Source organism: Choloepus didactylus, chromosome 6 (genome assembly GCF_015220235.1).
Source record: "Choloepus didactylus isolate mChoDid1 chromosome 6, mChoDid1.pri, whole genome shotgun sequence".
Lineage (NCBI taxonomy): Eukaryota > Metazoa > Chordata > Mammalia > Pilosa > Megalonychidae > Choloepus > Choloepus didactylus.
In genome coordinates this window covers 98,166,919-98,193,469 of record NC_051312.1, presented here as the reverse complement: position 1 = coordinate 98,193,469, position 26,551 = coordinate 98,166,919, and the positions used below count along the sequence as shown (strand labels likewise).

The window sequence follows — 26,551 nt, the reverse complement described above, 5'->3', positions numbered from 1 at the left end:
GCTCCCAAAATTAATGTTTTCTTACTGGACCTCTGTGCAGCAGTTACCTCTTTAAAATTTTACTCATTTGATTAAAAAAAAAAAAACACCTTAGATGCAGGTCTGATGTTACTTCTGTATAAAATTTGTGGTTCCCATGGTTATCAGGGTAATAGACTCCTTAACCAAGAAGGCTCTTCATGATCTCCTATTTAAAATTAGTGGGTCTTAGCTGTATAAAAATTAATTTTTGAAAACATGAACTGTTTCCAAGCCTTTGCATTTGCTGTTCAGTCTTCCTAGGTATCCTTACTGTCAGAGCAGGCTTCACTCTTAGTTATCTACAAATTATCTATAAATACCACCACCTCTGTAAAGTCTTCCTTAACCCAGCTTCAGGCAGTTTAGTGTATATTTCTCTTAACACTTTTTTTTTTTAGTTGCAGAAATAATGTCAAATAAAATGAAGCAAGGCCAAGTTCATATTCTTGTCCTACCACTTTTTAAGTGGGTAATTCAATTTCTTCATCTGTAAAATAGAGATACCATCCACCATGTGGGATTAGTTTTAAGTACTAGAGAAAATATACATAAAAATTCTGCCAGGGCCAACCATGTAGGAAGTGCTCAATTAACTGACTTTCAATGTTTTATATGCCTATCCCATTACATGGCAGAAAATAGTAATCTTATCTCAAGTACCTGTCTCAAAAGTGCTCAGTGTTTTAAAGAACGAAGAGATGACAGACAGACATAAGAAAATGCAAGGTCATATTCTAAAGCCATTCAAGAAATAAAAGAGATACAAACTGGAAGTTTCTTCATCCTATTTATTACATGTATGAATATTAACATCTCATGGTATCCATCTAATTCAGTCAAAACCAACAAGGAAAAAGGTTAACCATGTTTCAAATGAACAGTCTTAACAGATTCCCCCATAACTTAAAATAGAAATATGTTCACCTCCATTAAATTTTCTGACAATCTGAAAAATGTCATTTAAAAAAAAAAATCACTTTATACTTAAATATATTTGTTAATTGTTTGATGGCATCAGTGTCCATGTTTAAGAATAAAAGTTGCTTCATTAGATACTTTCAAAAATGGACATCTGGTTGGTTCCTTGTAGCTGGTTGTGTGTGTCACACACACACAAATATGTCCTATTTTGTTTATAAAAAATGTTCAAATCTGACTTTTTCTATTAGAGAAAAATTCTGCAGTGCTCTCTCACAACCTTTTGAAAGATAAAATTAACTTCAGGCTTTTTTTTAATCGTGAAGCTATTAGGAAAAAAAAAACCTTATGTTGAGATTGCTGTTTAATTCCATCTTCACCCAATAAAAAGTACAGAAACACTTTATTTGATGGTGTGCATAAATATTACACTCCATGGATAGCAAAAATATTTTTTATTTATAATTTACAGTTTCACAAGTGAAAATCGTACATTTTTTTACACATACAATTTCATTTTGTTAAATTTGCACACATCTACAGAACTTTCACACAACAAGCACCTGAATCTGTGCAGGCAGTAGGAAATGCAAATACTAAAATGTATTTATTAACCAAATGATAGCTGAAGGCCCTGCCTCAGCTTGACAATTTATATAGATATGTGTCTATATATACATAAAAAAAATCTTCACCTTCTAGATCCAACAGCAGCTTTTTAAAAAAGAAAAACATACCTTTCTCATTTTATTTAAACTGACTCGACTGTATCATTTTCTGTTTTAATTTCAGTAGGTGTGGCTATGCTTTCTTCTGTACAAGCTGGTGGTGTTTCAGTTTGTTCTTCCTTAACTTTGGGACTTTCACAGGGTTCCTGCAATTCGTTTTTGACAATGTTCAACATAATGTTCAATGGATTTTCAACTGGTGTCTTGCTGGGAGACGGCGTACAATCAAATGAAGATGTCTACAAGATGAAAAGCCCTATAAGTACTGATGGAAGTTCAGTATCATTACATTAATGACATTTAGTTTTTTAAGACCCTTGTATGGACAAAGGAACATGCATAAACCAACTGCAAGTTAAATGCCAGTCCTGCTTCCCCACAAAACACGCCATAAAGGCAGCTAAATAATAAAATGCATACTGAGCATTTAATACCTACTCAGCCATGAGCCAAGCTTAGGAAAACCAGTAACACATGAGGCCAAAAGAAGCTGATTAGACATGATTTAACCCTGACATATATAGTGATCCTTTGTCTATATCCTGTGATTTTTTGACTCCCAATTTCAAGTACTCTCGGAATTTTCTAAATCCCCACAAACCATTAAAACATCCTGAGAAGTCTAGTTTTTTGATTACCTAAATACATCTTCCAGATTGCCTCTTAAATCCATGAAATATTCTTTGAAAGTCAATATGTTCCATTGTATGATTTGAAGAAATTATCACTCTACAAATCTGAACTTTTAGGGTCAACAAACTGATGTCTTTTTCAGATTCTGTAAGTGATCATTTAAAAAGTATTTCTTTCTTAGATGGCCGAGTGGCAGATGTAAGGAAAAAAGAGCAGTACATGCTACCCATAATTCTAGAAACCTATTCCCATCATGGCCTTCTTGTCTTCAGTTTTCCTCATAGTTCTCTGGGCCTAGTGGCCTAGCAAAAGACATAGTCAACATTCAAGTGAATAAGATGCAAGGAATGATCAGCAATTTCAAAATCTACATTGTTTGCATCTCTCCATGACTTAAGATGCCATTGATAACAATCAGATTCTAATCACTCCTAATAAACAGTATTTACTGGCCAACCTAAATGCTACAGAGAAACAGAAACAGCTCATTAATAAGATTAAAATAACAGTATTCCTCTGACAAAAAAATCAGCAACTGAAAAATAAAACTTAGTAACATAAAGTAACATAAATGAGAAGAGGAGGTTACTACAACCTAAAACAAACTTACATTTTGATAATCTTCATAACATGATGGATGATAAATCTAAAGAAAAAAGAAAAAGTACGTAGGTATTCACGTGTGTATTCATTTCTAACGAGCTATCCTGGGATGATTTTCTTTTTAAATGTAAACCTTTTTGGAAAAGTGACAAAATTCTTTTGGTCACAAAAATGGTTAAAAACAGTATCCTTATACTATAGAGTTTGAAAATTTGATCTCTCTTTAAACTTGCTTTGTACATTGTTTTCAAGACAATAACAGTTTGATGAATATGAATTCAAAATCAAAACAGTGTGGTTAAGTGGAAACAAGACTAACTACATTCAGAAAACCAGTCCTGGGTCTGTCATTAACTAGTTATATAATCTCTTCCATTAAATGAGTATAGAACCAGCTAACTGCTAAGATCCCTTCCAACTCAAAACATTCTGACTTACAGTCGAATACTTCCTTTTTGTGAAAACCAAAAAACCTATTTGTTTCAAAGTGTACCCCTACAAAAGTATACTAATCTCACCATTTCTAATAAAATAACTGAAAATTACCTTTCCATCTACTCTAATGGCATTTTTTAAATGCCATTCCTCCTCTTCTTCATCCCAGTATTGTTCAAATTGTTCTTGACAGATCTCACAGCTCTAAAATAGAATCATAAAATGAAATTTACTTAACTAGAACATATTTAGTCCCATTAAGCCAAAATATGTAATCATTTTGTTTTCAGTAGAGGCAAGAATTTAAGACTTTTCTGAAAGTTTAAACAACATCCAATATATAACAGAGATACAAAATAAATGTTAAGGATTCTGAAATCTTACAAGCAAAAATAGTTAGCATTTCACTGGTGTTAGTCACCAATATTATGTAACTACACTGGTTATGAAACTCAAAGCTAGACTGTAAGAGTAAAATTGAAGAGTAGCGATTATGAGAAACCTTACAATCGTTAAAAGATGGATGTAAATCAAGTGCTATGCTTTCAATTACTTAAAGAAAGTGAGGGGCACTCCCAGAGGTAGGAAACTTAAACATTTTTCTCTTACCTCAACTGCTCCAGCTGGTCCAGCGGGTACACTTTGGAATTCCTTTCTTTAGCAGCCTCCTGGGTTTTGAGCACCTACCTCTTCATGCACCTTTTCAAAAACTGGCTATTTGCACGTTCTTCCAGATCAGCTATTTCCTCAAATTCTATCCAGTCCTTAACGGAATTGATTTTTTAAAATATTTTCATTTGTTTCTAACTTTTACTGCATATCTTCAATATAAGCCCCTTTGAAGGCAAGGTTACTTTCTTCTACCAATATGCTTAAATAGTGATTACTGAAAATTATAGCTTACTTTTGAGCACCATAACTAACAGATATCATAGCAATTAATGATCAATTAAGATCTTAATGTTTATTTCCCATTACCTCTAGAATTAAAACTACTAATATAAACAATATTTCACGTAAATTTTTTCAGAAAAATTCAGTCTCTGAATCTTGGAATTTTAGAGCTAGAGGAAATTTGTTGTCCTAATCTCAATAAAAAGCAAATAACATACTCTTGAAAATTCCTTTATTAAGAACCTATTTCTACTTTACAAGCCAAGTTTTATTCAAGAAGTCACAAGTTAGCTATCGGCAATTATTTAAACTAATATACTTGCTAAAAGACAGTTCAGAAAAATATGAATTACTTACTGTTAAACTGTAGTACCATCGTCTATGAGTGACTTTTCTGCTAACATCTTTTTCAGTTCTATTTTGTCGATAATGCCAGTCCAAGTGATCTGCATATACATCTGTCTGTGATGTTGTAAACCTCATTCCACAAGAGTAACACTGAATACCAGTGTACAGTCGATTTATAACACTATCATAACGTCTATTTTGAAAAAGACAAGAAATAATCTTTAGATTTGATAACATGGTTTAATGGCCTTAAAAAAAAAAAGCCAGTTACAGATCTTTCATTTTTCCATTTTTAATAATGGTGAAATGAAAAGGTGGCTGAAACAGTTAATAACGAAAGATCAGTGTTATTCTATATAATAGTGTCACTGACCCTCCTTACCTTAACTTGGGGGAAAAAATTCAGGTGAATTTTGGAACATGGAAGCCTATCCTCTTATTGGTAGGCCTGGTCCATTTACTTCCTTCTGGCTAAAAATAGAATGGTCTCCTGCCAGCTAATAAGACAACAGTTGGTCTGTTCTTAGCTAGAGCTTACTTCTACATATCTTTGGAGTTCTAAATAACTCAACTGTCCCCCTACGGTCTAAAGAACAGTAAAAAAGGTACTGAAGAAATAATAATACAATGGATAACTAAAAAGACAAATTAGAAGACCAATGGGAAACTGAGGTCAGCAATAATCAGATTTTAAATTTCTAGTCTCTGTGTTTGGTATATAGTCAAGTAAGTAAACAGGAGTACTACCAACTCCAAGGAAAAAAAATAGTAAAATAAAGCAAAGCACAGTACACTGATACTTTACATATCAGCAAAACAAATAAATATTTATAGTCATAGTAATGCTGAATAATGATTTAAAAAAAACAGTTTTATAACTATTATTTGAGTCTCAGGAAGTCAAGAGGTTATCTTTAACATGATAAAATCAAGAAACCACAAAATATATATATTATAAGAAACTAAGAGGTAAACACCAGGAAAAGTGTTTTAAAAGTTAAAAAAATGGTTGTGTCTGGGGACAGGGCAGGGTGAATAGTAGCAACAAAAGAAGGGGATGCCATCTTTTACTATAAGCCTTTATTATAACACTTTCATCATAAAACTTCAAGTATGTGCAAGTATTACTCTAAAAAAGTATTTACTTTAAAAAGTTGAGACACAGTAGCTATTCTATTTTTATAAGGTAGTCTTAAGGATATAATGAATCCATATACTGAAAAGCAGCTTTAAATGTTTTTTTATATAAGTAATGTAGGCAATAAAAATTTAAAGATATGTACCACATGTTAATAGTGATTATCCCTAAAGTGGGAGTGGTATTTTCTTGATTTTATTTATTTATATTTTCAAATTTTCTATAATGAACATGCATTACTTGTAAAAGGAAAATAAATTTTAAAACAAATTTTTAAATACTGGACTATAAGATTCTCATTTTCATGACTTCCAAAATATAAAAATATCAATGCAGATTGATAAGAGAAAATGAAGACACAAAAAGGAAGACAAGAATAATTATCAATACCTAGTATTTAAAATTCCCTGCATTTTCTGTACCAAACACACATAAAAAAAAAAAAGGAAATTTCTGAGAAGGCCTTTTAACCTAAAGACTTGTACAGCAGGCATATTTTAAAGGGGAATTTAAAAACAGGCTTCCTAAAATTTAAAACAATAAGAGAGACAAAATGAAATAGCATTAATAATATCCACTGTTATTAAAATAAAATCATTGTCCTTTTATCTTAAAAAAATTAGATTACATACTGTTTCAATTCTTCAACTGTAAAATTGGTAAGATCTGGAACATCTTGATCTTCATTTTGATCTTCCTCCTCTTCAGGGGGAGGCTGAGTAGCAACTTCATTTACTTCTTTGATTGAGAAGAGACATACAAATTTCTCAATACCATTCTGCATGTATTCTTTATACAGGAACACTATAATATTAAAAGTGTACAGACCAACCCACCTTGTCTATTAAGTGCTTCTGATCTTAAGTTTACAGTCTAAAGAATCCAATACAACTTTATTTTGATAAGTGATACAAAATCTGATCTCTTAAAAAGTCAATTTCATGAAATTATACAAATTATTAAAATAATTCAAACTATTTTTTTAAAACTAACCTAATGTAGAATAGCTAGTAAAAATTCTGCACATGATATTTTCAGGAATATTTAGTTCAAATTTTGTTAATTTAAATAAATGTCTTCTATAGAGATAATAGTTCAATCTTAGAAATGTAAAAGAATATCATTATAAACCAATTATATTTTCAAAAAACAAAATTAAACAGTATGCCTAAGAACCACACTCCCCTTTATCTAGTTTATGGATGGATGAGTAGAAAAATGGGGGAAGGAAACAACCAACCAACCAAAGGCACCTAGTGTTCTTTTTTACTTTAATTGCTCTTTTTCACTTTAATTATTATTATTATTTTTGTGTGTGTGGTAATGAAGGTGTCAGGGACTGATTTTGGTGATGAATGCACAACTATGTAATAGTACTGTGAACAATCGAATGTACAATTTGTTTTGTATGACTGCGTGGTATGTGAATATATCTAAATAAAATGAATATAAAAAAAAAAGTATGCCTAAGAACTCAATTATTGTGAGAACCTTTATCCATAACCTACATCTTTACATTATATCATATCACACATCTTCATAACTTAATGAAGCTTTGTGTAAATCAAGTATAAAGCCCATACTTACGTGTTGTAGCTGAATCAGGCTGCGACAATTTGAGAATTCCTGTTTTTAGCAGTTTTGAGAACAATTCATTTACATCCACCTGACTGAGATGATTATCAGGATATGCCTTAGGGAGGGCTCCTTTAGACAAAATTGACAAAATTTTGTTAAAGATGGGTTAATTTTCTTATTTAGGTCAGCAAATCACCACTTGAAAATATACTGTAGAACAAATGCTAAAAACCAATACAAAAAACAGTATTATACACTTTTCCCTAATTAAATCCAGCGAAAGAAAAGAGAATACAGAGGGCTGAAAACTCATGCTCCCTTCGTCTACACAATACAGTACCACCTTTAGGCCCAACTTTCAGCCCTTCTAACTTTCTATTCCTCATCTCCTAACCACTTTTGAAAACACAGTTTTGTATAGGTGACGATTAGCACAGATTTCTGGGAAAAAACAAAACAAAACAAAAGCCCCTGATCCCCTTTCTCCCTGACATAACTATAAAGAAATATATGGCCTTTGCTCAATTACTGCCCTGCCAAAGCAGCTCAGGCTATTGCTGAACAGGTGTCAAACTGACTAAAGCCTTAGTAATTTGAATAAATCAGACAAGGATAACAACTTTCTTCTTAAACTCATTGGTCAGAAATCAATCCAATTCCATATTTTGCTAAGCACCATGTCTAATAATTATGATAATTTAACCCAAAATTGTATTCACAATACATATAACCCTTGTCCTTTACCACAACACACAATACATACTTAGCACAGTGCCTTTGCACATAGCAAGTTAAGGTCTTTTGAACGAGTGAATACATGAATGACTACATCAACTTCAATAATTAATTGATGACAATAGCATTTCACACACTAGTTTAACATTTATATTTCATTAGAATTAGCTATTTTTATGTCTCAACTGTTCACATGTGTAGGGCAACCAAGTTTAGTGGTTAATAATATGAACTCTGGAACCAAACTCCTGGGATTCTAGTTAGAAAAGCCACTTTCTAGCTGTGTGATATGATCAAGTTACTTACCTATGCCTGTTTCCTTTAACTGTAAAAAGGTACTAACAATAATTCCTACCTAAGGTTGTTTTGAGGATTAAATGAATTAATATTTGTAGTGCACTGAAGTGTCTGGCCTATATACAGTACTTGTTATATAAACAAATCAATAGATCCTGCTACAATATAAGGTCAAGAATGAACTTCACTAAATTCATCCTAGCACAATGCCTAGCATATAGCAAATGATCAATATATGTTTGAATGAATAAATGAATATGGTTATATATTTACTAGTGTAAAAGGGGTGTTTTTACTGTCACATTAAATGAAGGAACCTTGAGAAGCTGTATATAGCACAGTGAACACTGTTCACACCTCTTGACAGACCATGAGAAGAAGGAAGACTCATATGTAACATCTCACTCAGTACCCCCAACCCAGGAGAATACAATGTTATTTCTTCCCTGACATTGCTATAACCCTATATACATACATATGAACCCAAGATTGTAAAAGCAAAAAAGAGAAAACTTCCAGTTTTTGCCCGCTATCTCATGCAACTAACCCAAATACAACAAATTCTCCACTCAACAAGAAAAACTGGATTCTAAAGGAAAATACATTAATACAGCACTTACAATGCTACAAAGTACTTCTGCATATACTATCTCATTTGATTCTCATAAAAAAAAAAAAATCCTACGCAAATGCTGACACTGTCATATCTTGTTTACAGAGGAAGAAACTGGATATACTTGCTCATACCCTGCCCACCTATAAGTGGCAGAGTGGAAATTCTAACCCTGGCCTTCTGACTTTAGATCCCAAATATTTTCTTTTCATTACAGTGAAAACAAAACATAAAAAATATTAATATTATTAATAAAAATAATTTTTATTAAATAATTTTAAAATTAATAAAAATATTAAATTAATATTAAAATATTAATTAATCCTGTCTTTGAAATTAAAACCAAAACCTTTCAAAATGAATTAATTAAATTTCTCAAAATAACACAATTTAAAAGCTAATGCATTATTAAAAAGAGCTTGGTTAGAAGAATGTAAAGGACTTTTACATAGAAAAGTACAAAATATTGCTAAAAGAAATTAAAGTCCTAAATAAATGGATGGATATTCTGTGTTCATGGACTGGAAGACTAAATATCATTAAGATGTCAATACTACCCAAAGCAATTCACAGATTCAATGCAATCCCAATCAAAATTCCAACAACCTTTGCAGAAATGGAAGAGCCAATCATCAAATTTCTATGGAAGGGTAAGGGGCCCTGAATAGTCAAAAGCCATCTTGAACAAGAAGAACGAAGTTGGAGGACTCACACCCCAATCTTAAAAGTTGTTACAAAGCCACAGTAATCAAAACAGCATGGTACTTGCACAAGGAAAGACATATAAACCAATGGAATAGAACTGAGAGCTCAAAAATCAACCTCACATTTTATGACCCACTGAGTTTTGACAAGGTAGCAAAGACCACTCACTTGGGAAAGAATAGTCTCTTCAACAAATGGTGCTGGGACAACTGGCTCTCCATTTGCAAAAAAGGGAGGAGGACCCTTACCTCACTCCATATACAAAAATCAACTTAAAATGGATCAAACACCTTAATTTAAGAGGTAGAACTATCAAACTCCTATAAGAAAACATAACAAAGCATCTTCAGGACCTTGTGCTAGACAGTGATTTCTTAGACTTTACACCCAAAGCACAAGTAACAAAAGAAAAAAGAGAAAATGGAACTTATCAAAATTAAAAGCTTTTGTTCCTCAAAGAACTTGATCATTAAAGTAAAACCACAACCTACACAATGGGAGAAAATATATGGAAAACACATTATGTGACAAAGGTTTACAACCCAGAGTATATAAAGAAATTTTTCAACTTAACAAAAAGACAAACCACCCAATTAAAAAATGGGCAAAAGACTTGAACCTGCATCTCACCAAAGAAGAAAAACAAATGGTCAGAAAGCTCAGGAAAAGATGCCCAGCATCATTAGCTATCAGGGAAATGCAAATTGAAAACATGAGATAGCATTTCACACCCATCAGAATGGCTATTAAAAAAAACAAAACAAAACAGAAAACAAGTGTTGGAGACATACAGAGAAACAAGAACACTCATTCATTGATGGTGGCAATGTAAAATGGTGCAGCTGCTGTGGAAGTCAGTTTGGTGGTTCCTCAGAAAGCTAAGTCTAGAACTACCATATGACCCGGCAATCCCACTACTTGGTATATACCCAAAAGAACCAAAAGCAGGGACAGGAATAGTTATTTGCATACAGATGTTCACAGTGGAAATATTCAGAATTGCCAAAAGATAGAAGAAACTTGAGTGGCCAATGTTCACAGTGGGAACAGTCACAATTGCCAAAAGATAGAAGAAACTTGAGTAGCCATAAAGACACATCAATGAAGCAACTTTGTAAGGCAATATCCCCCAGTATTCACTTAATGTTTATTGGATGATAACACACACACACACATACAAACTCAAAATACAAACAACTGAGATTTCTGAGGTTTGCATATATTTCATTCTACCTCATCACAAATGTCATGTCCTCCTACCCCCAGTTTTTACCCAATAGGTTTCCATCCCTGTTCCTTATGGTTTACACAGTGTGAACACATATCAACAATGTAAATAAACTCAGAATGCAAACAAAAAGAACATTTCAGCCAGATTAAAATTCTCTAAATTGAGTAAGACCTCTCAAAACTGTTATTTTCTAAACTAACAGCAAGTCAACAAAGCAATGATGGTCTTTCAAAAACCAGAAGTTTACAAAATACTTACCCGAAGGATTCTGAACAAATGCTCCAGCATTCTGTGGATGAACTGGTAAAAACTGTTGTCCTTGGCCAAACGCTACTGGCTGAGTGGCAACACCAGTCAGAACCTTTAAGATAAACCTTGGTTTTAAGAACGTCATTTCTATAGTTGATACAAATTTTAATATTCTAATCACATAAAAATATTCACATGCTATGTGGCCTGATTTCTAAGTTAATAAAAATTTAAAAGATGAACTGGCTGGTCACTTAACTTCTAAGTCTTCTACAAACAGGGACATTAATACCTTCCCTTATCTACTTCAGAGTAATAAAGAGCTCGAAAGGAAAGTGACACTTCTTTGAAAACTTACAATACCATGCAGACATAAGGTAGCCACCAAGTAGCTTACAGAAGTCACTTGCTTTACCTTGCTGGTGCTTTCCCTTATTTTACAAATAAAAGAACTCACATTCAGGAATGTGACCTGTGTACAATAATATGGATTAATTAGCAGCAAAGCTGGGGCCAGAACTTCTGACACCTTTCCACCAATGTCAGAAGCCTGCTTTAGTCAGTAAACAACTCCAAGAGATCTTCCTGTTACGCCATTTTTGGGAAAGGTTAGAGTTGGGGCAAAAAGTAGATTGTAAAAAACATCAAGGGAATGTTAAAAAGGAAACAGTCAAGAAACAAGTACTGTACTGGCAAACAAATACTATATTTATAGCCCAGCAGGAGATAAGACTTCTACATGTTGCTGTTACATAAATAAATGTCCATTTGTAAGTCTTCTTCACTATCCATGTGAATTTTTCAATGGAATGTATGCATAGTAAAAACCTCATCAGTTCTGTACAATGTAGGAACAAGACTTAATAAGTCAAGCCCTATTCTAGAGTATCTGACAAAAAACAGTTTCATTACTTTCAAGGGCAAAGAATAAGTAAATCTCACTAGGCGATCCAATTGTTTTTCAAATTATTAAATATGAATAGAAAACTGCCTTCTATCAGAAGCACATATTCTGCTGCAAGCTTTCTTATTATTTTACATTTTCTTCTATGTAATCTTACTAGCATAAAATTGTCCTATTAAGAAAGTATCAGAATCTGGAAAAAAAAAGTCAAGTTAGCTCAGGAGAATTTCAGTAGGCAAGCAAAAGTAGGCATTCAAATATCAACGGAATTAATCACAAATTGTAAAAATGTTGCTTTAAAATTATTTCAATATGCATTTTAAATGTATGCATAACAAGTAGGAAATAATACCAACAGGTGAATATGTATCATTCAGGTAACTTGAGTATATCTGGGAAGCAAACAGCAAGTTTGCCATATTGACATCAATATCAAAAACTGTATTTGACTTGAGTGACTCTAGAAAGGTAGTGAAAAGTAGGAAGAAGAGAAAAAGAATTAAACTGTAAAAGCATGGGCAATTTGTTTATCTCAGGGCTAAGGAAGTTCTTGGTCAAAGAGCAGAGTCTAAAAAACCAGCTCTGTGGTTACTTTAAAGCTTATCAGGGCTCAACAGTTCTACAATGTAGCAGAAGTCTATGAAACTCTCACAACTGTGCAATACTTTTCTAGCTTCAAAGCCAACAAAGTGTGCAACAGAGAAAGAGAAGGGACAGAAGGAGCAGGGGGAAGAGAGAGAGAGAGAGAGAGAGAGGGTGAGAGAGGAGATTGATTTCCCTGGATCTTGAAACATTACTTTGGGTTTAGGTTGCAAATTACAGCCCCAAAAGACTCTCATCCCATTTCCCTAAATGGGGTTTTGGAGTACATTAAAAATGTCTTTCCAGATAAACTAACTCCTAAAATCCTTCCTCAAACCCTAGAGACATTAAAAATGGTTTTTAACTTATCTGCATACAACACAATTTTAGAAGAATTATAAGAGACTTACCTGTTGAGAGGCCTGAATATTTCCTACTGCTAATGGAGCAGGTAAATTGCCAAAGTTTCCAAACTGAGAACTCGGTAAATTCTTTTCATCAAAATAGTGTCCAGAAGCTCTATTAAGGGGATTTGAGAAACTCTGGTTTCCAGGGCCATGTGGTCCATTAAAATTTGGTCCTTGAGGTGACTCAAATATTTGTTCATGTCTTTGGAACTGTAGTCCTTGGGATGGAGCATTAAAAGCATTGCCAGGTGAATCATTATATGGACCAGTCTGATTGAAAGACACTGATTCAAGTCTCTGTGAAGGATGATTGTCAAATCGTGTGCCTTGAAGACCAAGAGGTATATCAAACCTTGATGCCTGCTGGTGTTGCGGACCATCAAATCTTTGAGGTACACCATCAAATCTTGGTTGAACCTGCTGTCCTGGTGGTCCATCAAACCTCTGTGGGCCTGGCTGACCAGGATTTCTTTCAAATCTAGGCCCTGGCTGTCCATGCAGTCCATCAAATCTTGGCAACAGTGATGGCTGACCTGGTTGCCCGTCAAACCTTAAAGCATGACAACCTTCAAATCTTGGACCACCTTGACCCAGAGGCCCTTCAATTCTCAGGCCACCCCCTGGTACAGAAGGACCCTCAAACCTCATTCCACCTCCCTGTTGAACTAAAGGTCCTTCAAACCTAATCCCAACCCCTGGTTGACCATGTGGACCCTCAAACCTAAGGTTCCCACCAAGCTGATTATGTTGTCCTTCAAATCTCAGGCCAGCTACTGACTGACCATGGGGACCCTCAAACCTCATTCCAACTCCCTGTTGTAGCAAAGGACCCTCAAATCTGATCCCACCTCCTGGCTGACCATGAGGTCCATCAAACCTAATTGCAGCCCCTGATGGACCATGACCACCCTCAAATCTAAGTCCACCTACAGGCTGACCTCGAGGATTATCAAATCTAAGAGTACCCACAGGCTGACCATGAGGTCCCTCAAACCTTAGACCCCCCACAGGTTGACCACGATGTCCCTCAAACCTGAGACCACCCATAGGCTGGCCTCCTGGTCCATCAAATCGCAAACCACCAGCAGAACCCTCAAACCTCAGACCAGGGGAACCTTCAAACCGAAAACCACCTCCCCCTGCTTGACCAATTGGCCCTTCAAACCGTAGCGGTGTCCCTACTGGTCCCGGAGGACCTTCAAATCTCAAAGGACACCCAGCTCCTAGCTGAACTTGTGGTCCTTCGAATCTCAAAGGGCCTCCACCCCCAATTTGTCCTGGTGACCCATCAAATCGAAGAGAACCCGCTGTAGGAGGTCCATCAATTCTAGGGCTTAACTTATTAGGTCCTTCAAAAATCATCTTGGTTGGGCCATCTCTGGTTACTGACGGCCTACTAGGTCCATCAAACAACGGTCTGTCTTCAGCTAAAGCCGTAAGTCGCTGATTTGTATCGAGGCCAGCAAATCTTGAAGCTGGGCTATCTACAAACGGTTTATCTGAATCTTCATACCTAGGTCGCTTAAGTGGAAAACGATCATTGAATGGAGACCTCTGCTCTTCTCGCACACCTTTTAAAAACAAAAAAAATTATTCACCCTAAATCTAATTTATATCAAATTACCTTAAAATCTTTTTTTCTAAATTCATGTAAGCGTTTATCAAAAATAAATGTAACTATCTCCCTTTATTAGAGGAAAGAGACAGCATCAAGCAGGAGATAAGAGGATGTACTCTAGAATCAGACACACCTGGGTAAAAATAAATCCCCATCCTGTCAACTTACTAATTATCTGACTTCGAGCAAGTTATTTAACCTCTTTGGTCTTATTTCCTATCTTTAAAATGGGATATCTTAAAGTATATCTTTAATATACTTTGTTGGTTTCTTGTAAGGATTAAATCAGGTTACACATGTAAAGAAGCTGACAGACAGTTGGCCTCAAAAATACTAGCTCCTTTCCCTTCCCTTCTGGGAAAAAAAAACAAAACAAAAAAAAACAAAAAAAACAGTAGTCTGAACAGTCACAAAAATCCATCCCCACTTAGCTTGTTCATTTTCCCTTCACTGCTGTGTGATTCAATAGGCATAATCTGATTTAACTTTTTCTACCTTTAGCAGAGACTTGCTCGTCATGTCTTCTCCGGCCCTCATGGGGTGAAAGATTCTCAGCATAAGTACGACTCCCAGATATAGGAGAAAGACGTCTTGCTCTTTCACTAAATTGTTCTTTTCTGTCAAACTGTGCTCCACTATTCCTACTTGCATGTTTACTTTTGGATGGCTCACATTCTATTCCAGACAACAAGGCATCAGTCAAAGGGTAGTCAAAAATATCAGGATCTAAGAGATCAAGTCTTGGAAATGAATGCTGAACCTGTGTCCTTTTCAGTTTTGCTTTATGTTCATAGTAGGTTAATTCAGCATCAGATAAGAGAGGTTTCTTTTTTAATCCACCTTTATTTTCTTCTGTAGGACTATCCCGTACACTGCATCTATGTTTACCTTCTTGATACTGAAATAGCTGTCGAATTTGATGAACAACAACAAGGAACTCATCCTGTGTAATTTCACCAGATGCTAAACGTTCACTCGTCTGCACAGGGGTGATAAAAAGAAATTAAATATTTTAAATATAAAAAGTAGTTTAAAAAATGCAAAAGAGAATAATGATTACATGGGATTAATCATAGTAACTACCTTTTGAAGTAATTCTCTTTTGCTCGCAAGAGTTAACTCTTTAGGAATCTGAAGATTGGCATCTACACTTAAACGATGCTGCTGCTTTGGGGCTCGAGGTGACAAGATTCCTTTAGTGCTTGACCAGCTTTCCCTATGCCTTAGATGAGGAGATTTACTATGTTCATCACCTTGTTGTAGGCTGCAACCATAATAAAAGCTGTATGTTAAACTCCAAAATATTTTTTAAAATACCCTGAGCCATGTTTAAAGATCTTTTTCACAGGACCTGGTTAAAATGAATATACGTAACCATGAAAAGTAATTAAACGATTAAGAGTGCAAGATCTGAAGTCAGGAAAATCAGATATGAATTCTGATTCTTGCATATCGTGGATCAGTTTCCGTATCTGTAAAATAGGAATAATAATGGTACTTGACCCACAGAAAAAAATTAAAGTACCAATGACAGGACCCAATAAACATCACCCAATTTTTAAATTAACATTATCTTTTAAAATGCATATATTATTCTACTTGACTAAAAATGTATCATACCTTTTATTTTCTTCCCAACCAGATTTCCATCTTTTGGTAGACTTGGAACTTTGCCAATTTTCTACATTCTCCTTTGGTTCAGTGCCTGACTTTGCAGAATGCTGATTTGCTGTTTCTTGAGGTCGTTCCTCTTCAGTCTTTTTTACTCGCCTCGGATCTCTAACATCCTGTTTAGCACTTCTCTTAGCATTTCTTTCTTCCCTGGAAGGTGGTATAAACTCTTCTATATGTGACTGCTTAACTCCTGACTGGCGAATCTTTCCAGCTTTGGGTGTTGAAGTTGGAGACATACTCCTCTGCCTTCGTTTGGGTGACCGCCTATCTCTTCTCTTTGGGGAATGTATAATTGGTGACCGAGACTTAGGTGATCGTGATCTTGATCGTTTTCTAGTACTTGATCTTCCTGGTTTTGTCCCCTGTTTTTCTGATTCTTCTGTAATTACATCCTGTTTCTGTACAATGCCATTTATGATTTTATTTCTACTTCCAACCAGTCTATGTTCAGATGATTTCATGTGCTCATCTTTATCCTTTTTTTCTGTAGTTTTTCTCTTTTCTTTTACATCATCAACATCTCTGCTATCAGTCTTATCTTGAAGATGTTTTTTTAACCTTGGATCTCTTTTGCTCATATCAGAAACCCTCACACCTTCAGATTCTTGATTTCTCAAGTCTTTTGTATGGGATAATTTGTTTTTCAAGGGTGATGGTGATTTAGATTTAGATTTAGATTTAGAATCTAATTGGTCAAGTTCTTTCTTGGTTATTTTTTCACCTGATTTACTTTTTTCTTGCTTAGATGAATTCAGTTTTTCAGAAGGTACAGTTTTACTTGTCTTAATATCAGATTGGCTTATTGCATTCATTAGAAATTCTTTCCTATGACTTTGATCTTTTCCATGAGAAGAATGTTGGCTCATCCTATTAAGACGGGGATCCCGGTTAGTTCCTTTCAAATCCTGAATCTGTAAGGATGAACCTGAACGGCTTTTCTCAGGTTGCACAGGAACCTGATGGGCAGCTTTAACCGCCAGAGGCGGAATTGGTGAAACATGTAATTTGGATGATGCTGATGCAGGACCTAAGTTAGATGTCTCCTGCTGAACACTCAAAGAAACTGCCTGAAATAGAAAATAAATGTTCATGTTAATATGGTAAAACACACATATTATTTGTCAAGAAATTTAAAAACTAAAGAATATAATGCTTTACTTATTCAATAAATCAACTTACTCAATACTGTATTTACATTGCGTATTTTTTGTGTCTAAATGGAAATTACAATGAAAAGAGAAAGTCCATGTACTTAATAAATGGTCTATTACTTCTTACCAGTACTTTACTTTGTAACTCCAATTAATGTAATCCCTAGACAGAATGAAACATATACTTCTTCTTCTTGATTATTCAGGATTTTTAGCCAGATTGCTCCTATGAAATTGTGAAGTTACTACTTTCCAAAATAAGAGTCAGTCATTCCAGCTAAATTCCGTCATAAAATTTAGTTCCTTCAAAAGTGGTATTGATAATGAACTTATAAAAATTCTGCATTCCTGTACCTCCTTATTCCCCAAAAAACTCAAATACTAACTAAAATAACTTAATATAAGGCCACTCATACATAGAAATGTATAATCTTCCTGACCTCCTTAATTTCATGGTGGCTTTTCTTCTGTAGTTCTAAGAGCCTAATTTCTGTTCATAAAACATTACACTAAGCAAAAACATTTGCCATAACACATCTACCATTTTGGGACTGAAATATTATTAAATCACATGATACAATTATTATACAAAACTAAAGTTCCACCTTATAATTTATTAATCTAAAAGAAAAGTATTGAGGAAAATACTGTAGTTTACTCAAATGATATTAACAGTAAAGATATAAAAAGTTGGTCTAATACCCCATAATTTGTAAAAGAAATAAAAAGTAGGGGAAAAAAAAACTAATAGAAGTGACATGTTAATACAATTCAAGCACAAATAATTACTTCCATATTGGAAGACAGATTCAAAATATTTAAAATACTAAATCATCCCTACTTACCAGTTGTGCTTTAGCTTGTTCTAGCTCAAGCTCCAGCTTTTTCTGCTGAAGTTCTAACAACTGTTTTTGCTTCGCCAGTAACTGCTGCCTTATTAGTTGTTCTTGGGTAAGATTCTTTTGTATATCAGGAACAATTGGAGGAGTTGAAATGTTAGGGGAACTGACTACTGTGCCAGGTGTTGAAGGCTCCTCCGGCTACAAGAAAAAATAATTTATTTAGAAAAATAAATCATAGCTAAAAAGGAAGCTAATGAGTAACTGAAAATTATCAGCTTAACTCTTAATGCTATTTATAATCTTAAATGGCCAAGCATGTTGAATATCATTCAAGAATTTAAAACCCAAAATAAGTATATTACATAATACTTGAAAACAAGTTGAATATATTTGTAAATGCACTGTGAATCTGAGAAAAATTTGAAAAAAAAATTTTTTTAACTGCACTGATTCAGCACAGGGCATCACTGATATTTTCACTTTCTAGCAAAAAAATATTAGAGAAGTCAAAAAATTGATAGTTAAAAGTATTATATACCATTCATATTAAAACTTACCGATTTATTTAAAAATTTAGGATTCACATGGATGCTAGATGTATTCACATTGGGGGGTAGAGGTTTAATAGGCCAAGCAGGATCTAATGAATTGACTCTGACATCCAGGGCATAAAGTTTCTTCAAAGGGAATATTTCATCCCAAGTGGAACGTAACTTAAATAAACTTTTTCTAGTATTTTCATCCACCTAGAACAACAGAACAATTCTATGGCTTTATAAGTTACTATAGAATGTTTCATATATTAAGTATAAGTTACAGAAATCACAGTTCAACTTCACATATAGAACTACACTGCCTCTTTGTAAATATATGCAACAATAATGATCAATTAAAGGTCTATTCAGTTTGCAAATCTGAAGTTCAATTTTCTCCTAAAAAGTTCATTAGAACACCTAAAGTCATTATCACCTGGCTTTCATGCAAGCAAGCAAGCAACTAAGCAACTAAGCAAGTCTTTGTATTTTTAAAAGTAAAAATGGTTTACCTATGGCTTAGATTTTATTATTCACTTGGTAGTACAAAGTTAAAATTAAGGCAAAACTGTCTTACTAACCAATCATCTGCAATATAGTATGACTGGTGCCATGAAAAAGCTATTTGTAATATGGAAAGCACCTTAATAATAGAAATTCACAAAATCTTAACCACTGATAAGCTTAGTTTTACTATCTTCTCATTTTTGTGAAGGGAATAAGAATGGTTTAAAAAAAAAAAATCAGCCATCAGAGAAACCTAGCACTTGGGAAACCAGATTTTCAACTTCAGGATAATAAAGCTTTGACTATTCTGAAGTCTTTAGATAATAATTATATTTACCACAAGGTCATTTTTATCAACTGCAGTGTTAAGGCCCAGTTAGTCTTCAATAAAGGGATTCTACCAAACGTCCAACTGAATTTGAATGTACTGAAACTAAAAACAAGAGGTTCCTTAAGTTGCCCCACCTTCTATAAAGCAATGTTGGCTTCTTTTTTAAACTACAGCATCAAGTAAAGCAGGATTTAACAAGGGTCTACAATATACTATTAATTCATAAGCTCCTTAATGCTACTTGAAATACAGTTTTTCCAAATTTCTTCTACATATACTTACTTGGCAGTATTTCTTTTCTCTAAGAACTTAAAAGGCAAAAATACTCAAGCAGCAACCACACATTTTTTTGTTCTAACAAGCAAGGAAAATCTGATAGTGAACAGTTATTTCAAAATTATCACAATACTCCAAGTCTGACAACTCTGAGTTCTCCAGATACAACAGGTACAACTACTAGAATTTAAGAACAACTGCCAATTATTTGCTAAGTAACAAACAAAGGAATCTTTAAACTCTCTCATAAATGCCCTTTTGCTCAGTATGAAAGATAAATCCTAACAGGCAGAGAATTATCTCAACAAATTCCTTGTCTTCAACATAATACTGTATTAACCAGACTACCAGATACAAGGTTACAGAAAGAATTTATGACTGCTCGGTATAGAAACTAACAAGTCTTTCTTCTAAACACTAAGGGGGAAACACAGAATTTCCAAAATAACCTATAACAGGTAACCCATCCACAATTCACACATAATGAGAACATTCACAAAGAACATACTTGAACAAAATAACAGAGGCAAAAGTTCCTGGAAAAAACCCGAGATTCAGGCATCAATCACAGCTTGACAAACTGAAGGAGTGTTTTTTTCCCAGAAAGGAATATTCAACATTCTCACACCAGAAACATAAACAATGAACTCTAACGATTTCAGATCCTTTTGCCCACATTCTAGAGAAAGAACAGCTCTCCAATCCAATGAACAAACTCAAATTTTAAAAAGCAGGTAATTCTGAAAGCAAACCTGCCCATTCTTGAACTTATAATATAAACCCCTAGAATCTGCTTTTAAAATCTAATATAAAACACTAAAAATGACACTTGGTAATTAAATGTCCAAGAGAACAAAACATTTTACCACCCAAGAAAGCCCCACACAAAGGTAAGTATTTATTTAATCAGGAACACATTTTTTAAAAAATTCAAATTTTCTAAATGCATATATACCTTTTCAAACACACAAATAAATGTTGCAACTAGATTTTTAGTAAAGGCAGTGAGATACTCTCTTCCAACGTTTTTCACGATAGAATCCATAAGGTACATAACAGGAAGCTTCTCTGAGGAAGGAGCCTAAGTAATAAAAAAGAAACTGAGAAGTTTAGTATAATGAATTGTCACCAAATAATTACTTTTAAGTGTTCTTAAACCTACAATACAGACCTCTATTTTTGTTTGATACTAAATACTCTTCAATTGATATCAATCTTTATGAAACTTAAATGTTCAATTAAGTTACCTTTTAATATGATTTTTAGTTGAGCATACAAAATAAGCTCAGAATTACCAGGGAAGAAAAACAGTCATCTCTAGCATACTCATTTAACACTCAATGGAATTTCAGATTCATGTGAATAAAAGACCTGTGTTAAGTGACCAAAAAGGGGTAGGATATGAGGAAAGGGAAAATTATCTTCTGTAATCCAAGTGTAAGCTCTGTGACCCACATAAACTTATAATGGTGTGCCTAGACTCCATGAAGTAGTTCTCAGATTTCTGGCAGAAACCCTCATTTCTATAGGCATCTTTTATATGTTGAAGTCTATGGCTCTTTTGTTACCTGTAAAATCATTAGGATTACCTCTGAATAATCCAAATGGACAAAGAAATTAAAACACTTTTAAACTTGCACATGAACATGCAGGAAGGTGCAAGTTTGTTACTGATACAAGAAAAACTGGATGGAGCAGCAGCTGATCATGTAAATCAGGTTGAACTTGACTCTGGAAACCAGGACTTGTCCTGAAGATTTTCTTCACAGCATGGACTCTCCGTCGAAATATTTTCCTCTGACACGCACAAACCAGGGATTCTAAATTTGTGCCGTCAGTGTTGTGATACTGATACAGGTAGCCCTTTCCAAAGCAAAGCAATGTTGCCCCAGTTCAATTGCAATGCCTACCCATCACTGGATTTTAGAAGGCACAGCAAGTTTCCAGAAAGCATCAGCAAGTTCACAGACTTGTTGAGGAGCATTAAGGCACACCAAACAAACTTAAGTGTTAACTCTGACTCCAAAGGAGCACCCATGATTTAAACAAAAACAAAACAAGAAGTTTTCCCCAATTACCCACCCCATGTGTATAGGAATCTTAACCCTGAACAACACTTACCCATAGCTACTTGTAGCTAGCTAGGGTAGGTTCACAGTTCTGGAGTACACAAAGCCATCATATTTCACAAAACCAATTGTCCATACAAGTGTGTGGAAGTGCTCTTGCTTCTGATTACACCTTTACAACCAAAGTTGGCTAAGGAAACCTCTGAATAACTTTGTATGAAAAAACTTTTTATGCTACTAATAAAAGGGTTCAACAAGGCCACTGCATGTGGGTAAACTAATAAGTACCAACATGTCAAATGCTTTATTACCGTGTCTTTACCATTACCATGTCATGTTTTATACCATTTTAGTCATTGTTGTACCTAGGAAGAGAAACAGGCTCTCTTTAAAACCAAAATCTGTTCAGTAGGCTAGTTTTTTATTGTACAAGTAGGTGAAGTCCTTACAGGTAATATTTTTTTCACCACTGCTGCCTCATGGGAGGAGTCAAACTAGGTGTGAATCCTTAAGTTTAGTAACCCGGAGATGCTAGAGAGTAAGGACACAACCATTCACCTCCATAAACACAAAGCCAAGCCAGTTTGCTACTAAATGGCGGAAAATCCCTCCCCTCACCCTCAACCCCATACCCGATTAAGACAGTTCCCCCCTCCCAAAGTGACTTTTTACATCTTTTCCTCAATCTGGCTTTACAAAAATAACCAGGAAAAGTGTGCCCAAAAAATTTCAGCTGTCTTTTACGAGCAAATAGTCCATCTATTTTCACCACTCTGTGTTGCTATACACAAATACAAGTTTTAAATGTAGTCACTATATTCAGCATTGTTTTTAGTCTCGTAGGTCTTCTGGATCCATTAAAAACCAGCAAGGAAACTATTCTGAGTGACAACCTGAGCTGCTAAATATTAGCTTCTGTGGAATATTAGTCATCCCCAAAATAAGAGGTAATTAGATTTTTTAAAAAAAACTATGTTATTTTAAAAGAACTAAGTGCAGTTTCTTTAAAAAAAAATTCAATGTCAAGTTAAGACTTCAAGAAGGCAAAAACTAAATCTTCATGTTCAACACGTTTGTGGTATCAATAAAGAGGGTGTTGAGTATGAGGAATGCTTCCTTTTTAAATCTCATACTTTTAAAAGGGCCACCTGAAACCGTGTATCTTGTGAACAGATTTACCCAAGAGTGGAAAGAACCTAAAGAAGAATGAACCCAAGTCACTTAAATACTTCTGTTTAAAACACACAACCACGTAGATAAAAATAAGTCTTGGAAACAGATTCTACACCTTACAAAGGTAAATAAAAAAGACAAATACATATTTTATATGTTTTATTCACAAATTTTATAATACCAGTCACACATTTCAAAACCATTTATTAAAGAGTCAGACCACTCAATTTTACACTAGACAGAAAACACCTCTAAACAATATATTGGTGGTTGTTGTTAAAGTGGCCTTTTAAAAGGGGTTCACTCTGCTAAAAGGAGGTTCATCCTGGTAACTTAATCACTAAAAACTAGGTAAAACTAAACCATAAGTACAAGCTTGAAAAATAACTTGAAACTTAGTACTGGGAAGCTATTAAAACTCATCATAACTAAATTTAACAGTAACTTTACTTAAATGACATATAACTCCCACAATGAATCCAAAGAAGAGGAGGACTACAGGGAAATACAGGGTGGCAAAGGACCACTTCTGACAAGGGGTGAAGAAATGCACGCCTTCACTATTAGGGAAGGGAGAAAAAGAGAAAAGGAAGAGGAGGAGGGACTGAACTTTTCAGAAAAACTAAAAAGTACTTGTTACCCACTGGGCCGGTTCTCCACCTACAGGTTGAATGAGATCTCCTCCCCACCCCGCACGAACCCCACCCTCCAACCCAGTTTCCCATATTTGGGGGCAAATCAGACCCTTCGATAGGAGAATAAAAGTTATAATCTGGCCGCCCCCACCCCAAAATGGGGCTGACGGGTGTGAGCAGCTGCCTGGCTGGCAGGGAATGGATTCTCCTCTCTTCCCTTTCGCATCATGTGCTTTTCAGGCGCCATGTTGGGCTCCTAACAGGCGGCTGCTCCACTCGGGGCCAATTCCTACTTCCACCCACCAACAGCTCGCTCCCAGGTCCCCCTTCACCTCCTTCCAATCCACAGAGCACAATTATCCAAAAGGGTACTGAGGGAAAAGGGGACAGGAACCACGCCCCAGCCCCCCAGAGGATTAAAATGGTTCATTTTAACTCTTACTTCCCCAAACCACAAACTGCCTTTAAGTCTCCCCCACCTCAGAGGACTCTATTCAAAGCGTGTGTGTGTCGGGATATACAATGGGGTGGCCTAAATAGGGAGCTGGTGAGCGGAAGTGGGACTCCACCCTTTACCCTCCCCACTCCCTCCCCCCACCGGGAGGCCCACGCTCCAAGCCTGGGCCAAAGACCGAGCCTGAGTGGAAAGGGAAGGGTTGGAGAGGAGGAACACCGTCCCCCTTCGGATGGAAGCGAGACCTGGGATGAGGCTGATGCTAAAATCAGGGAGTATTAGAAGAATAGGAGGCTGCGGGGTGTATAAAAACCTTGGCGGTTTGGGCCTCGATGAGAGAGACGATCTCCTTGGCGAAGGGCAGGTTCTCCTCGGCTAGAATGGTCAGCATATTGATGTGCGGTTTGCTATTGAAGGTCAGGTCTTCGAGCGATGACTGATAATCCCGACAGGCGTCCTCCCGGGCCCCCGCAGCACCGGCCTCGGCCGGCGTCTGCTCTGACATTGCGCCGCGGCCCCCCTCCGAGGTCCGCCGCAGCTGAAGCAGAAGCCGCTCTCGATACCCCGCCTCCCTTCCGACTCCTCTTCCTCTCCCCGGGTCTCTCGCGGCTCCGGCTTCAACACATGCTGACCGCGGAGGGGGGTTGGGGAACGACACAGGGGGAACCACGGGAACGAAACGCCGCCGTCTCACGGGTGATCTCCGTTCACTTCCAGCCTCCACAGAAGCTTCTTTCTCCACAGACACAAAATGGCGACGGCAGTGGCGGCTCCAGCTCCGAAAATGTCTGTGTTCCCAACCGCTGCGTCGTGCGAAATGAGATAGGGGAGGGGAAATGTGCGGTAAAGGGGCGGGGCCGTTGGTAAAATCGGGTGTGATTGGCTCGCCCATCAACGTCACAAGCCCCGCCTCCGTTCCTTCCGCAGGACATCCTGGCACCGCCTTCTTCTTGGGCCCCTACCGGGGCTTTCGCAATACTAACTGCTTAGAGGCGCGGTGAAAAAGACGGCCCTTCTCATTGGCCGATTCGTAAGGGACTGTTCGGTCATTTGTTACCATAACAACCCATTGGGAGAGACCAATAGGCCTGGGTCAGGATGTTCCCGAGGCCCTAACCAACCAGTTTAAGGAGAAAGCTCAGACACCCCACCCCCCCCTTTGTCCCTCCCTTTACAGTCACCCAGCCACTGAGCTGCTCGGTCAATCATCTCCTGCTTGGGTCGGTCTCGGCCGGGGATGGGGGCGGGGTAGGTCGGAGGTTTCGGCCCGGCGCCTCCACTGGCTGCTCGCGTCTCTTGTGCTCCTGGGAGCCTGGGCGGATCCAGCCTCCGGGGCCGGTCGTCCCTCCGGGAACTGAGGTGGAAGGGATGAATTTACCCGGAACCTCGGGAAGAGTCGCCAGAGAGTCGGCTCTCGCACGCCGCTTCCCACAACCACAAACACACACCTAGTCCAGCTCGTTTCAGTTGAATCCCTAGGGAAATTCCTTTATTTAGATGTTGTGTGTGAAAGCCTTTTCCTTAGGGGCTTATGGGAGATCTTTGGGGACCCCGCTCACGTCTCTAGGAAGGGTTTCTCAAAACGGCCACACCCAACCCCCAACCTCTCTCGATCCTCTGCATTTCAAAACAGTCTTAAAATAGACTATTTGGGGAACGAAGACAAAACCGTCTTACGAGAATCTTTTCCCAGGCTTCTTAAAATTCTATTTGGAGGCTGAAAATGCTGCTCTCAAAACACACAAAGCATTCAAATAGTTCTAGCGTGAAACTGCAGCGTAGTACAATAAACTAAAAAAGTTTTTTTCATTGAGTAGAGATACTAATCTAAATATAGGCTTAAGGAAATGGCGGTATTAATTACATAAAATTTGTTTCACCGTTGGACTTCTTAGGCTACTAGGCTTTGTAGAGATACTTTGTTATTCCCCAGAAGTAATTGCTTTTGAGAAGTAAATGAAGCAATTCCATTATTTCTCACATATAAAGTAGCAGATTTTCATTTATTTTTGCTTGTTTTCACAGATTCATTGAGGTTTAATTGATATGTAATAAATTACACATTTGCAGTGCACAAGATTAAGTATTTAAAAATATTTATTGTGGTAAAATATACAACACAATTCCCGTTCAAGAATAAATTTTGACGTATGTTGTTTTCTTGTTAGCATAATATCACATTGTAAATAAGTAAAGCTTGAGAAGGAAAGCTAGTCTTCTCTCATTTAAAACTAAGAAAAAACGGTTGAATAGGTATTTATGAATCTAA

At 36.1% G+C, this 26,551-nt stretch overlaps 1 protein-coding gene across 1 annotated transcript; it reads right to left on the bottom strand.

Moving 5' to 3' along the window:
• Window positions 1–796: 796 nt before the first annotated feature.
• On the bottom strand, window positions 797–24,922 carry PCF11 (PCF11 cleavage and polyadenylation factor subunit). The gene is made up of 16 exons (XM_037840887.1): window positions 24,596–24,922; window positions 20,907–21,032; window positions 18,862–19,050; window positions 18,308–18,502; window positions 16,258–17,378; window positions 15,721–15,901; window positions 15,133–15,616; window positions 13,023–14,590; window positions 11,136–11,238; window positions 7,306–7,425; window positions 6,351–6,456; window positions 4,590–4,773; window positions 3,948–4,102; window positions 3,450–3,542; window positions 2,911–2,946; window positions 797–1,906 (listed from the first exon to the last, which is right to left on the bottom strand). The coding sequence occupies exons 1-13, from the start codon at window positions 24,785–24,787 to the stop codon at window positions 4,022–4,024; spliced, it is 4,650 nt and encodes a 1,549-aa protein (XP_037696815.1). The 5' UTR covers window positions 24,788–24,922; the 3' UTR covers window positions 797–1,906; window positions 2,911–2,946; window positions 3,450–3,542; window positions 3,948–4,021.
• Window positions 24,923–26,551: the final 1,629 nt, after the last annotated feature.

Coding starts and splice junctions, on each gene's coding strand:
- PCF11 (XM_037840887.1), bottom strand. CDS start 24,787: ATGTCAGAGCAGACGCCGGCCGAGGCCGGTGCTGCGGGGGCCCGGGAG. Junction 18,503..18,861: donor CTAAATTTTTAAATAAATCG/GTAAGTTTTAAT, acceptor TTTTTCTTGTAG/CCGGAGGAGCCTTCAACACC. Junction 4,774..6,350: donor ACAGTTGAAGAATTGAAACA/GTATGTAATCTA, acceptor TTTTCAAAATAG/ACGTTATGATAGTGTTATAA.